Here is a 19845-nt window from a genome sequence, read left to right as displayed (position 1 = left end):
GTAGAATCTTGAAGATCGTAGGTGGTAGTATCTTGGAGGTCGTAGGTGGTAGTATCTTGGAGGTCGTAGGTGGTAGTATCTTGGAGGTCGTAGGTGGTTGTATCTTGGAGATCGTAAGTGGTAACATCTTGAAGATCGTAGTATATGGATAAGGAACGAGGGTAAATACTAAACAAAGTCTTGTATAGTGCCGTCGAAGACATTTATTTAATACTTGTAATCATTCCATGCAGAATAGACCTGCACCAAATAGTAAAGATTACTATTACTAAAATAGTAAAATAGCTTACTACGCACATACAATTTTTATAACTTATAAATAACTCGTACAAAAAAGTCTTAAAATAAGTTACACAGCGAATAAATTATAAATAAATTAAGAAAATACAAAAAAAATAAATTATGTACAGTTTCTTAACACTGAATAATTAAACAAAAATTTTACAAAGAGGATTGTGTTCCTATGTACAAAAATAATATTCCTTTGGTGTGTGTGTGTGTGTGTGGCCTGTGGAGGAGAAAACCCAAGCTACAGCAGGACTTACGAACTAGGCAAGATCTCTCTCTCTATCTCTTACGTGAATCCCTTATGTCTTGCGCGTTACTCTTACAGCCCGGTACTTGGACCGTTCTCTCAGGCGGGCCCAGTCATGTGTCGAGGAACTATGTATATATATATATATATAATATATATATATATATATATATATATATATATATATATATATATATATATATATATATATATATACATATATATATATACATATATATATATATATATACATATATATATATATATATATATATATATATATATATACATATATATATATATACATATATATATATATATATATATATATATATATATATATACATATATATATATATATACATATATATATATATATATATATATATATATATATATATATATATATATATATATACATACATATATACATATATATATATATATATATATATATATATATACATATATATATATATATATATATATATATATATATATATATATACATATATATATATATATATATACATATATATATATATATATATACATATATATATATATATATATATATATATATATACATATATATATACATATATATATACATATATATATATATATATACATATATATATACATATATATATATACATATATATATATACATATATATATATATATATATATATATATATATATATATATATATATATATATATACATATATATATACATATATATATATACATATATATATATATATATATATATATATATATATATATATATATATATATATATATATATATATATATATGTGATAATGTCAGACCACGGAGGAAGAATTGAAACAGGAATTTTCTTAAGTACTTGAGAGGAATCTTCATTCATTCCTTCTGAAGATGTATTAATATACGAAAGTACTTAATGAAATTCCTGTTTTAATTCTTCCTCCGTGGTCTGACATTGTCACATTTTTCATCACGTGTTAAATTTTCGTGATTTACACACATATATATATGTGAGTGTGTGTGTGTGTGTGTGGGTTTCTGAGTGCCCAGGTACCTTCTTGGGCACTCAGAAGGGACACTCTTGTCCCTTCTTCTTGTCACCGTGGTACTCCGAGATGGGGTGAGGGGCACTCAGTTGAGGGGGGTGTGGGAGGAGGCCAGTGCCTACCCAGTCACAAGCAACACTGTAGGTGAAATGTAAACTAAAAACAGATGATTTGAGACGGGGAAAGAAATCAACGGCGATGAGAAATGAGTCACGAAATGATTCCCGATGAATAAAAATGAGATGAAGAAGGAACTGACAATGTGAATGACTGGAGGAACTGGGCAGCAGACGAGGAAGTGTGAGTGACACGAAAAATGACTGAAATGAAAACAAATGCTGCTAGAATAGGATAGAGGAATGAGGCGGGAAGTGTGGAGTAGGAGAGAGCAGTGGGCATCCGTAGGCATCGCTGGAGAACGTTGATATTCAGAACGGTCCCCCCCCCTCCTCGTAGAAGGGTGCCTCGTAACGAAGACGGTTCCCCCCTCGTAGAAGGGGGGCTTTGTAGGGAAGACGGTCCCTCTCGTAGAAGGGGGCCTCGTAGGGAAGACGGTCCCCCCTCGTAGAAGGGGGCCTCGTAGGGAAGATGCTCCCCACCTCGTAGAAGGGGGCCTCGTAGGGAAGACGGTCCCCACCTCGTAGAAGGGGGCCTCGTAGGGAAGATGGTCCCCCCCTCGTAGAAGGGGGCCTCGTAGGGAAGACGGTCCCCCCCTCGTAGAAGGGGGCCTCGTAGCGAAGATGGTCCCCCCTCGTAGAAGGGGGCCTCGTAGCGAAGACGGCCCCCCTCGTAGAAGAGGGCCTCGTAGCGAAGATGGCCCCCCATCGTAGAAGGGGGCCTCGTAGCGAAGATGGCCCCCCTCGTAGAAGGGGGCCTCGTAGCGAAGACGGCCCCCTCGTAGAAAAGGGCCTCGTAGCGAAGATGGCCCCCCATCGTAGAAGGGGGCCTCGTAGCGAAGACGGCCCCCCTCGTAGAAGGGGGCCTCGTAGCGAAGACGACCCCCCCTCGTAGAAGGGGGGCCTCGTAGCGAAGACGGCCCCCCTCGTAGAAGATGGCCCCCCATCGTAGAAGGGGGCCTCGTAGCGAAGATGGCCCCCCATCGTAGAAGAGGGCCTCGTAGCGAAGATGGCCCCCCATCGTAGAAGGGGCCCTCGTAGCGAAGATGGCCCCCCATCGTAGAAGGGGCCCTCGTAGCGAAGACGATCCCCCCTCGTCCTCGTAGCGAAGACGGTCCCCCCTCGTAGAAGAGGACCTCGTAGCGAAGACGGTCCCCCCCTCGTCCTCCTAGCGAAGACGTTGACTGTAGCGCCCCCGACTGGAGACGCTGCGGCCGTGCGACAGTCTACCTCAGCGTGGCCAACTACTTCTGCCGATGGTGAGAGGAAGGAACCCCCGAAGTCCTCAGGTGAGCTTCGAGAGCATGACGAACTTAGTCAGTTCGTCCAGGTGGGCTCTCATCTGTAACACCGGAAAAATGGAAATTGAGGTCAGAATTCCTTCTATTCTCGGTCAAAAAGTCCTATTCCAAATATGTTAGACAATTATATATGTCTTTTAGCAAAGATAATTATGTGTGATAATTATATAATTATAACGCCATTCTGAGGTCTCACCCCTCACTATAACTCTCTGCTTCCTATTGCTTAGTTACTCCCTTATCCACTGGAGTATGAGTGTGTGTGTGTGTGTGTGTGTGTGGAGTGTGTGTGAACTCACCTAGTTGTACTCATCTAGTTGTGTTTGCGGAGGTTGAGCTTCAGCTCTTTGGTCCCGCTTCTCAACTGTCAATCAACTGGTGTACAGATTCCTGAGACTGTTACTACTATTACTGCATATCTACATTTGAAACTGTGTATGGAGTCAGCCTCCACTACATTACTTCTTAGTGAATTCTATTTACTAACTTCTCTGACACTGAAAAAATTCTTTCTAATGTCTCTGTGGCTCATCTGGGTACTAAGTTTCCCCCGGTGTCCCCTTGTTCGTGTTCCTCCCAGCGTGTGTATGTGTGTGTGTGTGTGTGTGTGTGTGTGTGTGTTGTGTGTGTGTTGTGTGTGTGTGTGTGTGTGTGTGTGTGTGTGTGTGTGTGTGTGTGTGTGTGTGTGTGTGTGTATTGTGTGTGTATTGTGTGTGTGTGTGTGTGTGTGTGTGTCCTAGGGTGCGTGTGTGTGTGTGTGCCCAAGCATGCGTGTGTGTGTGTGTGTCCTAGCATGCGTGTGTGTGTGTGTCCAAGCGTGCGTGTGTGTGTGTGTCCAAGCGTGCGCGTGTGTGTGTGTCCAAGCGTGCGTGTGTGTGTGTGTGTCCAAGCGTGCGTGTGTGTGTGTGTGTCCAAGCGTGTGTGTGTGTGTCCAAGCGTGCGCGTGTGTGTCCAAGCGTGCGTGTGTGTGTGTGTGTCCAAGCGTGTGTGTGTGTGTCCAAGCGTGCGCGTGTGTGTGTGTGTCCAAGCGTGCGTGCGTGTGTGTGTCCAAGCGTGCGTGTGTGTGTGTGTCCAAGCGTGCGTGTGTGTGTGTGTCCAAGCGTGCGTGTGTGTGTGTGTCCAAGCGTGCGTGTGTGTGTGTGTCCTAGCATGCGTGTGTGTGTGTCCAAGCGTGCGTGTGTGTGTGTGTGTCCAAGCGTGTGTGTACTCACCTAGTTGTACTCACCTAGTTGTGTCTGCAGGATCGAGCATTGACTCTAGGATCCCGCCTTTCGAGCATCGGTTGCTTACAGCAATGACTCCTGTCCCATTTCCCTATCATACCTGGTTTTAAAATTATGAATAGTATTTGCTTCCACAACCTGTTCCTGAAGTGCATTCCATTTCCCCACTACTCTCACGCTAAAAGAAAACTTCCTAACATCTCTGTGACTCATCTGAGTTTCAAGCTTCCATCCATGTCCTCTCGTTCTGTTACTATTCCGTGTGAACATTTCGTCTATGTCCACTCTGTCAATTCCTCTGAGTATCTTATACGTTCCTATCATGTCCCCCCTCTCCCTTCTTCTTTCTAGTGTCGTAAGGCACAGTTCCCTCAGGCGCTCTTCATACCCCATCCCTCGTAGCTCTGGGACGAGTCTCGTTGCAAACCTCTGAACCTTTTCCAGTTTCATTATATGCTTCTTCAGATGGGGACTCCATGATGCACGCCATGACTCCATGATGTGTGTGTGTCCAAGCGTGCGCGTGTGTGTGTTTGTCCAAGCGTGCGTGTGTGTGTGTGTCCAAGCGTGCGTGTGTGTGTGTGTGTCCAAGCGTGCGTGTGTGTGTGTGTCCAAGCGTGCGTGTGTGTGTGTCCAAGCGTGCGTGTGTGTGTGTGTCCAAGCGTGCGTGTGTGTGTGTGTCCAAGCGTGCGTGTGTGTGTGTGTCCAAGCGTGCGTGTGTGTGTGTGTCCAAGCGTGCGTGTGTGTGTGTGTGTGTCCTAGCATGCGTGTGTGTGTGTACTCACCTAGTTGTACTCACCTAGTTGTGTTTGCGGGGGTTGAGCTCTGGCTCTTTGGTCCCGCCTCTCAACCGTCAATCTACAGGTGTACAGATTCCTGAGCCTATCGGGCTCTATCATATCTACACTTGAAACTGTGTATGGAGTCAGCCTCCACCACATCACTTCCTAATGCATTCCATTTGTCAACCACTCTGACACTAAAAAAGTTCTTTCTAATATCTCTGTGGCTCATTTGGGCACTCAGTTTCCACCTGTGTCCCCTTGTGCGTGTTCCCCTTGTGTTAAATAGACTGTCTTTATCTACCCTATCAATTCCCTTCAGAATCTTGAATGTGGTGATCATGTCCCCCCTAACTCTTCTGTCTTCCAGCGAAGTGAGGTTTAATTCCCGTAGTCTCTCCTCGTAGCTCATACCTCTCAGCTCAGGTACTAGTCTGGTGGCAAACCTTTGAACCTTTTCCAATTTAGTCTTATCCTTGACTAGATATGGACTCCATGCTGGGGCTGCATACTCCAGGATTGGCCTGACATATGTGGTATGTCCAAGTATGTGTGTGTGTCCAAGCGTGCGTGTGTGTGTGTGTGTGTCCAAGCGTGCGTGTGTGTGTGTGTGTGTCCAAGCGTGCGTGTGTGTATATACACTCCTCAAGAGACTCACCGCAGTATGGAAGAGACAGTGGGTGGGCGCCTCGTCCTCCCCATTAGGACACTGGGACACCCCGTCACACAGATCGACGTCCTCCACACAGGTCCACCTGCCGTCCTGGCTAGGGGACGGACAGAACATCCGCTCTCCGCCGTCCGGGGCTGGTGGACACTCTGAGGACACCAACACCAGGTCACGTTAGGACACGTTTCTACATTTGTGGGGCAACAAACAGGTTTAATGAATAACAAGACATGAATTGCTCGCTGAATAGTTCAAGTTCGTTTATCGAGACAATAAATTACATTTCAAAGGGATAGAGTAGCTATTTCTGCCCCCCCCCCCTCTCGCTGGATAGATACAGGCGTAATTAAGGAATTTACGGGTGAATAAGTTTTGGTTAAAAAATATATAGAATATAGCCGCGCCAATAGACCTACAGAATCGTCTATTCTAATGCTACATTTAGTCTATCCGTTTTTGCCCGACGAGATAGACACCTATAAACGGTCCCTTTATAACTTATTTCCCATGTTTTTAATGCATAAACAGGTATAATAATTGTTTGGTACTTTGCAAGTCTATCCTAGCCTCTTGACCTTAAATTTCCATGTAGAACACCCTTGAAAAAAATGGACTTGGCGACATTTTGAGTCCCTCCGGGACCCTTATTAACTCGTAACGCACTTGTGTCGGGTTATTCATTAGAAAAATATATGGTACTTAAATAATGTCCACTCTACTCCGTCTGGGTTTAAGATAGCCGAGACAGGGGGGAAAAATCATTGTGAATAATCACCATTACTCACCCCACACTCACTCATTCACAAGGTAACTGACTCATACACTCACGCTTGCATTCACCCATTCACTCCCCCCTCCCCCTCCCCCCCCCCCATACCTCCACCCTCACCTTAATGTATCGCTCTCTACTGAATGTTACACGGAGGATGTCAAGCGTGGCGGAGATGAGGGAGAGGACAGATGAGGGAGAGGACAGATGAGGGAGAGAGCAGATGAGGGAGAGGGCAGATGAGGGAGAGGACAGATGAGGGAGAGGGCAGATGAGGGAGAGGAGAGATGAGGGAGAGGACAGATGAGGGAGAGGAGAGATGAGCGAGAGGACAGATGAGGGAGAGGACAGATGAGGGAGAGGACAGATGAGGGAGAGGGCAGATGAGGGAGAGGGCAGATGAGGGAGAGGACAGATGAGGGAGAGGGCAGATGAGGGAGAGGGCAGATGAGGGAGAGGACAGATGAGGGAGAGGGCAGATGAGGGAGAGGGCAGATGAGGGAGAGGGCAGATGAGGGAGAGGACAGATGAGGGAGAGGGCAGATTGTACACTGCTAGAAGTGTACAGATTGTACACTCCCTTAAATTCAGCTGTGTCTACCCCCCCCCCCCCCCACCACCCAGAACCCACCCTCCAGGCTCTAAGTTGCTCCACAAGAGGAGACAGCTGTGTCTACCCCCCCCCCCCACCACCCAGAACCCACCCTCCAGGCTCTAAGTTGCTCCACAAGAGGAGACAGCTGTGTCTACCCCCCCCCCACCCCCCACCCTCCAGGCTCTAAGTTGCTCCACAAGAGGAGACAATAAGAGAGTCGCCACAATATCTGGTGAAATAATGTTTTATTATTATTATTATTATTTTCTGCCACAGACGTGGCCACGTCCTACACATTCACGGAAACCACCAAGGACACAAGCCCTGATACAACAACAACAACAACAACGACAACAACAACAACAGTAGACACTAAAGCAACTAACATGTTCACTAAGACATTATTCCCTAGTGACTCTCAGTCAGCAAGACGAGCCCGGAGACAAGATAAGAAGCGACAATTCTTAACCAGAAAACAAGACTTTTTTTTTTTTAAGAGATCAATATTGAGGAGAGAAAAAAAACAGCTGTGTAGCTTATATAAAAGCTACAGTTTATTTTAGCTTTTATGTAAGCCATTTAAAAGTCAAGGATGAGCAGAAAAGACCCCCATGGATTGAGAAAGAAGCTATTTGTAACTGCGAGCGTCAGTCATAAACAAACTGACTAAGGAAATAATGAATCTAATAAAGGAGAGATGAGACCTGGAGACTAAAGCTGATAGAAGCAGCGGAAAGGAAGTACACAACGTGTCAAGAGGAGGAAAGATTGACCCTCTGGGATGGGACGGGGGGAAGGAATGGTACCCAATCACTTGCGGACGGTCGGGGATTGAACGCCGACCTGTATGAAGCGAGGCTGTCGCTCTACCGTCCAGCCCAAGTGGTTGGACTATTAGTATGTGAGCATCTTGTGGTGATCAAGACTGCGGCAAGAGAAAGCTGGTGAAAGACCAACATTCTGTATTGTAAAGTGCCTGAAAGTTAGAGAATTCCTAGAAAGAATGCAAAAGGTAATATAGATAAAATATTGAGGAGAAAACGCTAAACCGGAACGATTATATAGCACGTGGAAGGGATATAAGGACAGGGATAGAAGCTGGAATAGGCGGGACTGAGTGAAAAAACGATGCCCTTACCACCTGCACCATCGGGGATCAAACGCAGACCTGCAACAAGCGAGTCTATCGCTCTACCGACCAGTCCAAGTAGGTGCACCAGTTGGGACATAGAACTCGCAGGAAATACAGCACAAAACATACTAGAATATATACAGAACAAATCAAAGAAACTGAAGAAAGAGTCATAACGCCACTGAGAGATAGAGGAATCGACATTACCATCTTGCCAGGGTTCGACTGGCAGTAAATAGAAGCACAAATTTGAATCACGAGGCATATGGAGAAAGAAAGTCTCACTTTCAGCAACTCTCACTTTCAACACAGCAAAAGAGAAAGTCACAACATGCATAAAAGGCCGAGGAACGAATCAATAAAGATTACATTAAGAATACATTAAGATTACATTAAGAATACATAGAGAGCAGTGGAGAAACAGTTTGAAACTAAAGTAAGATCCCGAGGCAAGAAAGAGCCTCAAAAGAAAGACTGAGGGAACTGAACTTCACCACACTGAAGGCTATGAAGAACAGAGGGGACATGATAACGACATACTAACTTCTAAGAGTAATCGAACAAGCAGAAATAATGTTCAACATGAGGAACAGCTGGGAACTAGAGAGAACAAACCACTCACAACGGTGACAGAAAGAACTCCGTCAGTGAAAGAATCCTAAATAAATGGAAACAAACAGATGAAGAACTTATGGAATCGAATTCAATACACAACATTAAATGTAAATCATAAAAAAAACACGAGAGAATGAGTCATTGCATTAAACTACTAGAGGATGGGAAGGCGGGGCCCAGGAGGTGAGGCTGGAGCCTGTAAACACACACATCCAGGTGACAACACACACACACACACACACACACACACACACACACACACACACACACACACACATACACATACACACACACACACACATACACACACACACACACACACGGTTGAGAGACGGACGACAGACGGTTGAGAGGCGGAACCAAAGAGCCACAGCTCAACCCCCGCAAGCACAATTAGGTGAGTATACACACACACACACCCACCCACCCACACACACACACACCCACACACACACACACACACACACACCCACCCACCCCGCCCCCACACTAACAAGACCTGGGGACACTCAGGTGGTGACAGCCGGCCCACTGCTTGTCAACACTTCCTCCACCACCAACACACATTTTAACCCTTACGTTTATGCCTCGTGTCTCCCCCACCCCCCCCACCCACCCCCTCACTCCTCCCAATCACTCCTAAAACCTCCATTTAAGGGTTTTCCGGTAAATTAGACATTGTCGTCTGGGTGCTCAGGTGCTCGGGGGTGTAGAATGAGAGGGGCCATCTTAGGGAGCGAGGCGACAGGGGCTAGACACAACAGGGCTCTACTAACACCAATCGTTCCCTTGTTTGACATATTTTTGGAACATCACAGTTTCGTGTTGCGAGTGAAGGGGCGGTGGCGCGGGGGTTGAGGGGGGGGTGGTAGCGCGGGGGTTGAGGGGGGGTGGAGGGGGGCGGGGGTTGAAGGGGATGGTGGGGATTTAGGGGGGAGGGTGTAGGGGGCGGGGATTTAAGGGGGGGTGGGTGGGAATTGAGGATTTACGTGGGTGGGGGTAGGTGAGGTGCTCTCGTAGACTAAGAGATTTGACTATGGTCCTGAGTTTACATAAAAGGGCAGATTTACAGTAATTACCTAAGTGTATAAGCTCGTGGTGTCCCGTCTTCTCGGCGAAGAAACAGTGAGATTTTCGCAATGCATTCCGGAAGATCACACCTAACGACAACACAGTAACCCCCCCCCCCACCCCACCCCCACCCCCCTTCTCCTTCCGCCACACTACAAAGGTTAGTTAAAAGTGGGGATTGTAACTACATAATGGTCGTAATTCATTAGGTGGTCTTTATCCCTTTCTCATATCTAAACAAATGTAGAGGACTTGAGGCATGCATACAAAATACAGTCTCCTGAAAATAATTTAGGACTTAGAAGTAAACTGTGTACACATACACTGAGAGGCGGGGTATACACAGGTATACCCCGCCACAGGTATACCACCTGTGGCGGGGTATATACCACAGGTATATACCCCGCCACAGGTATATACCACAGGTATATACCACGGGTATACCTCTAAAGAGGTATACCTCTTCCTAACTCTCATTATCTTCTGAATTAATAATAATTAATATACTTTCCCAAATGGATTTTTAATTAGAGTTATGTCATGGCATTTGCGGCGTCGGCGGGTAGATAATTCCTTGGGTTTAATAATAATTGTGTCAGGGGACAGGTAGCCAGTGTATATTTACATGTTAAATAGTCGAACGAACCTGACGAACCAAAGTGCAACCCCACAACAAGCTGACTACCTCCTGTGTTCACTGCTAGGTGAACAGGCGCATTAGGTGATAGTAAATGCGCCCAACCATTTATGTCCCGCCCGGGATTCGAACCCGGAATTCCCAATATAGTATTACCCGTATAACGTCAAATGTTTTATAGTAAACAAGAGGTTTCATCTTTGTCAATCATCAGCTAACACGAAGCCTTCAAAATTATCTTTCCCTTATCTGCCTCTGAACCTTGTAGATAATCTACAGGCCTCTCCACACCCTGTATACAACCTAGGGACTCCCCTGCACACATCCTAGGGGCATATTTACAACCTAGGGACTCCCCTACACCCATCCTAGGGGCATATTTACAACCTAGGGACTCCCCTACACCCCTGCACCCATCCTAGGGGCATATTTACAACCTAGGGACTCCCCTACACCCCTGCACCCATCCTAGGGGCATATTTACAACCTAGGGATTCCCCTACACCCCTGCACACATCCTAGGGGCATATTTACAACCTAGGAACTCCCCTACACCCCTGCACCCATCCTAGGGGCATATTTACAACCTAGGGACTCCCCTACACCCCTCCACACATCCTAGGGGCATATTTACAACCTAGGGACTCCCCTACACACATCCTAGGGGCATATTTACAACCTAGGGACTCCCCTACACACATCCTAGGGGCATATTTACAACCTAGGGACTCCCCTACACCCATCCTAGGGGCATATTTACAACCTAGGGATTCCCCTACACCCCTCTACACATCCTAGGGGCATATTTACAACCTAGGGACTCCCCTACACACATCCTAGGAGCATATTTACAACCTAGGGACTGACAGGCCTGCACCCTACCTGAAGGAGCCGGTCGGCCGAGCGGACAGCACGCGGGACTTGTGATCCTGTGGTCCTGGGTTCGATCCCAGGCGCCGGCGAGAAACAATGGGCAGAGTTTCTTTCACCCTATGTCCCTGTTACCTAGCAGTAAAATAGGTACCTGGGTGTTAGTCAGCTGTCACGGGCTGCTTCCTGGGGGTGGAGGTCTGGTCGAGGACCGGGCCGCGGGGACACTAAAAGCCCCGAAATCATCTCAAGATAACCTCAAGAACCCTCCTGCAGGAAGTTACGGGGGGGGGGGGGGTTGGCGCGCGGGCGAGAATGGCTGTAGCAGTAATCGTGGTGATGCTGAAGAGAGTGTTTGGTCTCACGGGCTGTTGGTTGTGGAGGGAGGCATTGGGGACCTGTTGAGGCAGCACGGGGGGCCGCTTGCTACTGATGGCATACTTCTTATTTACCTCGGTGAGGGGGCGGCGAGGGGGATTTTGCCCCCCCCTTCAGATTTCTCTTAGCACTTTCTCCCCTGGAAATCTCTCGGTAGCCTGTCACGTCTATACCCTTCCCCCTAGTATCTTTTAGTACCTTGGTATAGCAAGGATCGTTGATACTATATATATAATATATATGGCGTGTATATATATATATATATATATATATATATATATATATATATATATATATATATATATATATATATATATATATATATATATACAATTGTAGATTTAAATACCGTAATTGATAAAGTTATTGATAACGAGATTGGTGAACGGTTTGCGGGTTTAAGAGCGAAGGGTTGACACAGTTCAACCATCAAGAGAAGTCGAGTCTACCAGTTCTGGCAGTTAGTCAACCAACAAGCAGTCTCCGTGGTGTAGTGGTAAGACACTCGCCTGGCGTTCCGCGAGCGCATTGTCATGGGTTCGTATCCTGGCCGGGGAGGATTTACTGGGCGCAATTCCTTAACTGTAGCTTCTGTTTAACGCAACAGTAAAATGTGTACTTGGTTGTAACAAGGATTCTTCGCGGCGGGGGATCGTATTCCAGGGACCTGCCCGACGGAGCCGGTCGGCCGAGCGGACAGCACGCGGGACTTGTGATCCTGTGGTCCTGGGTTCGATCCCAGGCGCCGGCGAGAAACATTGGGCAGAGTTTCTTTCACCCTATGCCCCTCTTACCTAGCAGTAAATAGGTACCTGGGTGTTAGTCAGCTGTCACGGGCTGCTTCCTGGGGGTGGAGGCCTGGTCGAAGACCGGGCCGCGGGGACACTAAAGCCCCGAAATCATCTCAAGATAATCTCAAGAAGACACGCTACGCGTACTAGTGGCTCTACAACAATGTAACAACTCTTGTATATATCTCTCAAATATCTCAAACAAAGCATAAAGTCGACCTTTTCTACGGTCCATTTGCACGTGGGCGCTTCGTGTTAGGTTATGCTGGCTTATGTTTGGCAAGGTTGTGTTGGGTTATGGCAAGTTGGGTTGTGTTTAGTTTGGGTTATGGCAAGTTGGGTTGTGTTGGGTTATGGCAAGTTGGGTTGTGTTTAGTTTGGGTTATGGCAAGTTGGGTTGTGTTGGGTTATGGCAAGTTGGGTTGTGTTTAGTTTGGGTTATGGCAAGTTGGGTTGTGTTGGGTTATGGCAAGTTGGGTTGTGTTGGGTTATGGCAAGTTGGGTTGTGTTGGGTTATGGCAAGTTGGGTTGTGTTTAGTTTGGGTTATGGCAAGTTGGGTTGTGTTTAGTTTGGGTTATGGGAAGTTGGGTTGTGTTTAGTTTGGGTTATGGCAAGTTGGGTTGTGTTGGGTTATGGCAAGTTGGGTTGTGTTTAGTTTCGGTTATGGCAAGTTGGGTTGTGTTTAGTTTGGGTTATGGCAAGTTGGGTTGTGTTTAGTTTGGGTTATGGCAAGTTGGGTTGTGTTTAGTTTGGGTTATGGCAAGTTGGGTTGTGTTGGGTTATGGCAAGTTGGGTTGTGTTTAGTTTGGGTTATGGCAAGTTGGGTTGTGTTGGGTTATGGCAAGTTGGGTTGTGTTTAGTTTGGGTTATGGCAAGTTGGGTTGTGTTTAGTTTGGGTTATGGCAAGTTGGGTTGTGTTTAGTTTGGGTTATGGCAAGTTGGGTTGTGTTGGGTTATGGCAAGTTGGGTTGTGTTTAGTTTGGGTTATGGCAAGTTGGGTTGTGTTTAGTTTGGGTTATGGCAAGTTGGGTTGTGTTTAGTTTGGGTTATGGCAAGTTGGGTTGTGTTTAGTTTGGGTTATGGCAAGTTGGGTTGTGTTTAGTTTGGGTTATGGGAAGTTGGGTTGTGTTTAGTTTGGGTTATGGGAAGTTGGGTTGTGTTTAGTTTGGGTTATGGCAAGTTGGGTTGTGTTGGGTTATGGCAAGTTGGGTTGTGTTTAGTTTCGGTTATGGCAAGTTGGGTTGTGTTTAGTTTGGGTTATGGCAAGTTGGGTTGTGTTTAGTTTGGGTTATGGCAAGTTGGGTTGTGTTTAGTTTGGGTTATGGCAAGTTGGGTTGTGTTGGGTTATGGCAAGTTGGGTTGTGTTTAGTTTGGGTTATGGCAAGTTGGGTTGTGTTGGGTTATGGCAAGTTGGGTTGTGTTGGGTTATGGCAAGTTGGGTTGTGTTTAGTTTGGGTTATGGCAAGTTGGGTTGTGTTGGGTTATGGCAAGTTGGGTTGTGTTTAGTTTGGGTTATGGCAAGTTGGGTTGTGTTGGGTTATGGCAAGTTGGGTTGTGTTTAGTTTGGGTTATGGCAAGTTGGGTTGTGTTTAGTTTGGGTTATGGCAAGTTGGGTTGTGTTTAGTTTGGGTTATGGCAAGTTGGGTTGTGTTTAGTTTGGGTTATGGCAAGTTGGGTTGTGTTTAGTTTGGGTTATGGCAAGTTGGGTTGTGTTGGGTTATGGCAAGTTGGGTTGTGTTGGGTTATGGCAAGTTGGGTTGTGTTTAGTTTGGGTTATGGCAAGTTGGGTTGTGTTTAGTTTGGGTTATGGCAAGTTGGGTTGTGTTTAGTTTGGGTTATGGGAAGTTGGGTTGTGTTTAATTTGGGTTATGGGAAGTTGGGTTGTGTTTAGTTTGGGTTATGGCAAGTTGGGTTGTGTTGGGTTATGGCAAGTTGGGTTGTGTTTAGTTTGGGTTATGGCAAGTTGGGTTGTGTTTAGTTTGGGTTATGGCAAGTTGGGTTGTGTTTAGTTTGGGTTATGGCAAGTTGGGTTGTGTTTAGTTTGGGTTATGGCAAGTTGGGTTGTGTTTAGTTTGGGTTATGGGAAGTTGGGTTGTGTTTAGTTTGGGTTATGGGAAGTTGGGTTGTGTTTAGTTTGGGTTATGGCAAGTTGGGTTGTGTTTAGTTTGGGTTATGGGAAGTTGGGTTGTGTTTAGTTTGGGTTATGGGAAGTTGGGTTGTGTTTAGTTTGGGTTAGGTTAGGTTGGGACGAGTTGAGTTACATTTGATTGGATCAGATTGTGCTGGGTTAGGATATCATGCTGGGGCCAGATTCACGAAAGCACTTACGCAAGCACTTACGAGCGTGTACATCTTTCCTCAATCTTTGACGCTTTTGGTTACATTTATTAAACAGTTTACAAGCATGAAAACTTGCCATTCAACTGTTGTTATTGTTATAAACAGTCTCCTGGTGCTTCGGAACTCATTAACTGTTTAATAATTGTAAACAAAGCCGCCAAAGATTGAAAAAAGATGTACACGTTCGTAAGTGCTTGCGTAACTGCTTTCGTGAATCTGGCCCCTGGATTACATCAAGTTAGGATGCGTTAATAGGTTTTAAGACAGCCAAAATCCGTTGACAACCCGTTGTAATTTACAACAGAGCAGCGTGTCCTCACGAGAGGTCCCAACGTCATCAAATTGACGTACTAAATTGCCTGAACCTAACCTAGCCGAAAATTAACGAATATAAACCGAGACACCACGACAATTCTACGAGCAGCTATGAATTGTTTTAAGTAAATCACTTTTTTTTTGGTCTAAAGGGATTTCAACCCGTTCTCGCAAATTTAATAAGTCAATATTGACTTATTAAATATGTGCATAGGTGACATACTTAACATAATAGTTTCCCTTGAAAAGCTTCATAGAAAACACCGACTTTACCTAACCTACTTAGTATGTTAAGATAAGCATCTTATTGCTTCGTAATTACAATTATTACCTAACCTATACCTATAATAGGTTAAGTAACAATTGTAATTACGAAGCTATAAGATGCTTATTTTAACATACTAAGTAGGTTAGGTAAGGTCGGTGTTTTCTATGAAGCTTTTCAAGGGAAACTATTATGTTTAGTATGTCACCTATGCACGCAACTAATAAGTCAATATTGACTTAGTAAATTTGCGAGAACGGGTTGAGGGATTTATACCAAGACGGGCTGAACAGAGTAACCTGTCATATCGAATACTACAACATAATTTCATATTGAAATCCCCAAAACGGACAAAATAAATCTGTAAAATATGTAAAAATAAATCTATTCTGTAAATCGCAACTCACAAACAACCCCGTTTTCTATGGATTCATCGCTTGGGTTAAATACGGACAATTTAGCACACTATTTTTAAGACGTTGTGAGAGGCTGAACAGAGAGAGAGAGAGAGAGAGAGAGAGAGAGAGAGAGAGAGAGAGAGAGAGAGAGAGAGAACATTTCCTATCAAAGTTATTTATTAACACGAGCAATTAACCAATTAATGAACTTCAGGGACACAAGCGCAGGATGGCGCCTAATACTCCCATCTCTGGAAAACTTTGATATTCAATAAACAAATAATATTAAAAAACCTACTATTCAAAATATATATTCTATAATCGCCCTGAGAGAGAGATTAGATACCAAGAGTTCAAATATAGGTGAAGTGTAAGAGATTGGCTGCGTGATTGAGTATTTAGAGGCAGACTTAACATGGTATGCATGGTACTGAGTTTGACAGGAGTGGGTTTGACAGGAGTGGGTTTGACAGGAGTGGGTTTGACAGGAGTGGGTTTGACAGCAGTGGCTTTGATAGGAGTGTGTTTGACAGGAGTGTGTTTGACAGGAGTGAGTTTGACAGGAGTGGGTTTGACAGGAGTGAGTTTGACAGGAGTGGGTTTGACAGGAGTGAGTTTGACAGGAGTGGGTTTGACAGGAGTGAGTTTGACAGGAGTGGGTTTGACAGGAGTGGGTTTGATAGGAGTGTGTTTGACAGGAGTGTGTTTGACAGGAGTGAGTTTGACAGTGTAAACAAGGGAGTGTTTAAGGGAGTGTTTAAGGGGGTGTTTAAGAAAGTGTTTAAGGGGGTGTTTAAGGGAATGTTTAAGGGGGTGTTTAAGGGGGGTGTTTAAGAAGATGTTTAAGGGAGTGTTTAAGGGAGTGGAGTGTTAAGGGGGTGTTTAAGGGGGTGTTTAAGGGAGTATTTAAGGGAGTGTTTAAGGGGGGTGTTTAAGGGAGTGTTTAAGGGGGTGTTTAAGGGGGTGTTTAAGGGAGTGTTTAAGGGAGTGTTTAAGGGAGTGTTTAAGGGGGTGTTTAAGGGAGTGTTTAAGGGAGTGTTTAAGGGAGTGTTTAAAGGAGTGTTTAAGTGAGTGGTAGCATGACTGGTTGTAACAGAATAGTGAGTGGTAGCATGACTGGCTGTGACAGTGCAGTGAGTGGTAGCATGACTGGTTGTAACAGAGCAGTGAGTGGTAGCATGACTGGTTGTAACAGAGCAGTGAGTGGTAGCATGACTGGTTGTGACAGAGCAGTGAGTGGTAGCATGACTGGTTGTAACACAGCAGTGAGTGGTAGCATGACTGGTTGTAACAGAGCAGTGAGTGGTAGCATGACTGGTTGTAACACAGCAGTGAGTGGTAGCATGACTGGTTGTAACAGAGCAGTGAGTGGTAGCATGACTGGTTGTAACAGAATAGTGAGTGGTAGCATGACTGGCTGTGACAGTGCAGTGAGTGGTAGCATGACTGGTTGTAACAGAGCAGTGAGTGGTAGCATGAGTGGTTGTAACAGAACAGTGAGTGGTAGCATGAGTGGTTGTAACAGAACAGTGAGTGGTAGCATGACTGGTTGTAACAGAGCAGTGAGTGGTAGCATGACTGGTTGTAACAGAGCAGTGAGTGGTAGCATGAGTGGTTGTAACAGAACAGTGAGTGGTAGCATGAGTGGTTGTAACAGAACAGTGAGTGGTAGCATGACTGGTTGTAACAGAGCAGTGAGTGGTAGCATGACTGGTTGTAACAGAGCAGTGAGTGGTAGCATGACTGGTTGTAACAGAACAGTGAGTGGTAGCATGACTGGAACACATAAAAACAGTTTCAATTTGAAAAACATAAACACAAAATTAAACAGGAGTTAAAGGTTATCTAGACATAAACATATTCTGTCTGGTGTGATACAGCGAGCCTACTGTAGAGCCTCTGTAGTCTCCAAGAACAGTGAGAGTGTACCAGTGTCGCAGCCCAACACAGTGTAGTGTAGAGGAGGACTAGTGAGACACATGGCAGGCGAAAGACAACAAAAGAGGCGAGACTCACCGCCGGCCCGCAGGTAATAGAGGTAGTGATGAGACTCGTATTGCGTGGAGTCGTGCGTCTGGACCGTCTTGTGCTTGTGGCCGTAGCCTCGGTGGGACCGTCGCTGCCTCTCCACCTGCTGCTGCTGCTGCTGCTGCTGCCCGTCCTCATCCTCCTGCTGCTGCTGCGCCTCCTGCTGCTGCTCCATCCCCGCCAGGTAGGCCGACACTTCCCTTAAGGCGTCTAGGATATCGTCCGATTCCTCGCGGGCAGTGTCTGTCGTGTCTGCCTGGCTGGAGCGGCGCTGGCTGGGCCCAGACTTCTTTCTGCGGTGTCTGGAGGAGATCCTGGGCCTCCACGGGAGGTCGCGGGGAGGTGTGGAGGTCTCCTGGGTGGTGGAGAGGATAGTGTGGAGCCTCTGGAGGTACTGGCGACTGCTGGTGAGGAAGAGGGAGGTGGATGGCGCCAAGCGCGGCGCCACCGCCGGGGTGCCGGGCGGTGTTCCCGCCATTAGAGTCTGTAGCTCGACGTCGTTTAGGTCGAGGAGCGCGCGAAGAGCGTGTCGCACGCGGCTAGTGTCGTAAGTGTCGTCGAGATTGGCAGCGGCTACCGCATGGCGCGGCAGGTGGAGGGTGCGGCGACCCGTGTCTGCGGCCACGGGCGGCACGTGTCGAGATGCGGCGGGTGCGATCACTGCCAGGAGCAGCAGTAGCGGCACCACCAGCGGCACTGGAGGCATCACACTACACTCTGAGAGAGCACCAGGTGGCCGGAGACCAGCGGCTGCTCGCCACTATGCGCTACACAACTATCACAACAAGTGGTGGCGAGTGAGGGAGAGAGAGCGTGGTGGTGGCGAGTGAGGGAGAGAGAGCGTGGTGGTGGCGAGTGAGGGAGAGTGGCGGACTGACTGCTGGAGAAGGCTCATACCCGCGCCTCTTATACGTCTCCCGCCTCCCACTCTTACGCCACGCCGCCCTCCTCATGCACCTCCATGTGCCTGCCCCTCACCCCTCACACGCCACTCACGACCCTCACACGCCACACCCACCCCTCACACGCCACTCACGACCCTCACACGCCACACCCACCCCTCACACGCCATCCTCGACCCTCACACGCCACAGCCACCCCTCACACGCCACACCTGTCACCTCACACTCCAAGACAACGCCGACCACCCCAGCAGGTGTATATATATATATTCCGGCGCTGGGATTACCACAGGGGATCGAACCTGTGCTCGCTCCAGTACATCGCAACCCCCAGGAAGAGGGTAAAGGTAGTCGAGACGTGCTATCTCGCCCCCACCATATACCGTCTAGACTGTCCTTGAGACGGAGCCGAGGCCAGACACGGGTTCAGACACGTGGCTCCAGTCACTAGTCACTCGGATTGACCAGAAAACAGTTTGTAACTGTGACATCTGATAGGAGTAACAGGGTCCAGTCAAACGTGGACCCATGCCTCGCAGGTGGCATGAGAGGCATCGCGGAACATGCCCACGTGCCCGGGCATGTCGGGGAGAATAGTGACATGGTCTGAAAGGTGGCGTCCGGTGGGGGCATGGGGTATGGGGGGCGGGTACTGGTTTGCCACAGCTGACGCAATACTTGCCTGGGTGAAGTACTCCGCCTCATGCCCCCCCCCCCCCGTGAGGAGGTGCCCCCGGTGAGGACGTGCACCGGTGAGGACGTGCACCGGTGAGGACGTGCCCCCCGGTGAGGACGTGCACCGGTGAGGACGTGCCCCCGGTGAGGACGTGCACCGGTGAGGACGTGCACCGGTGAGGACGTGCATCAGTGAAGACGTGCACCGGTGAGGACGTGCCCCGGTGAAGACGTGCACCGGTGAGGACGTGCACCAGTGAAGACGTGCACCGGTGAGGACGTGCACCAGTGAAGACGTGCCACCGGTGAGGACGTGCACCAGTGAAGACGTGCCCCTGGTGAGGACGTGCCCCGGTGAGGACGTGCACCAGTG

The 19845-nt window shown here is 47.0% G+C and overlaps 1 protein-coding gene and 1 long non-coding RNA gene across 3 annotated transcripts in view; one reads left to right on the top strand and one right to left on the bottom strand.

Moving 5' to 3' along the window:
• Window positions 1-19845, top strand: part of LOC123756455 (uncharacterized) — a 76331-nt gene that overhangs the window by 36083 nt on the left and 20403 nt on the right. The gene's annotated exons all lie outside the window — the stretch shown is intronic.
• LOC123756452 (uncharacterized) lies at window positions 1381-18785 on the bottom strand. Its single transcript, XM_045739625.2, has 3 exons — window positions 17884-18785; window positions 5679-5839; window positions 1381-3056 (listed from the first exon to the last, which is right to left on the bottom strand). Exons 1-3 carry the CDS (start codon window positions 18599-18601, stop codon window positions 3000-3002), a joined length of 936 nt encoding a protein of 311 aa, XP_045595581.1. The 5' UTR covers window positions 18602-18785; the 3' UTR covers window positions 1381-2999.

Source organism: Procambarus clarkii, chromosome 25 (assembly GCF_040958095.1).
Source record: "Procambarus clarkii isolate CNS0578487 chromosome 25, FALCON_Pclarkii_2.0, whole genome shotgun sequence".
NCBI classification, from domain to species: Eukaryota; Metazoa; Arthropoda; class Malacostraca; order Decapoda; family Cambaridae; genus Procambarus; species Procambarus clarkii.
This window is presented reverse-complemented; position numbering and strand designations above follow the sequence as displayed.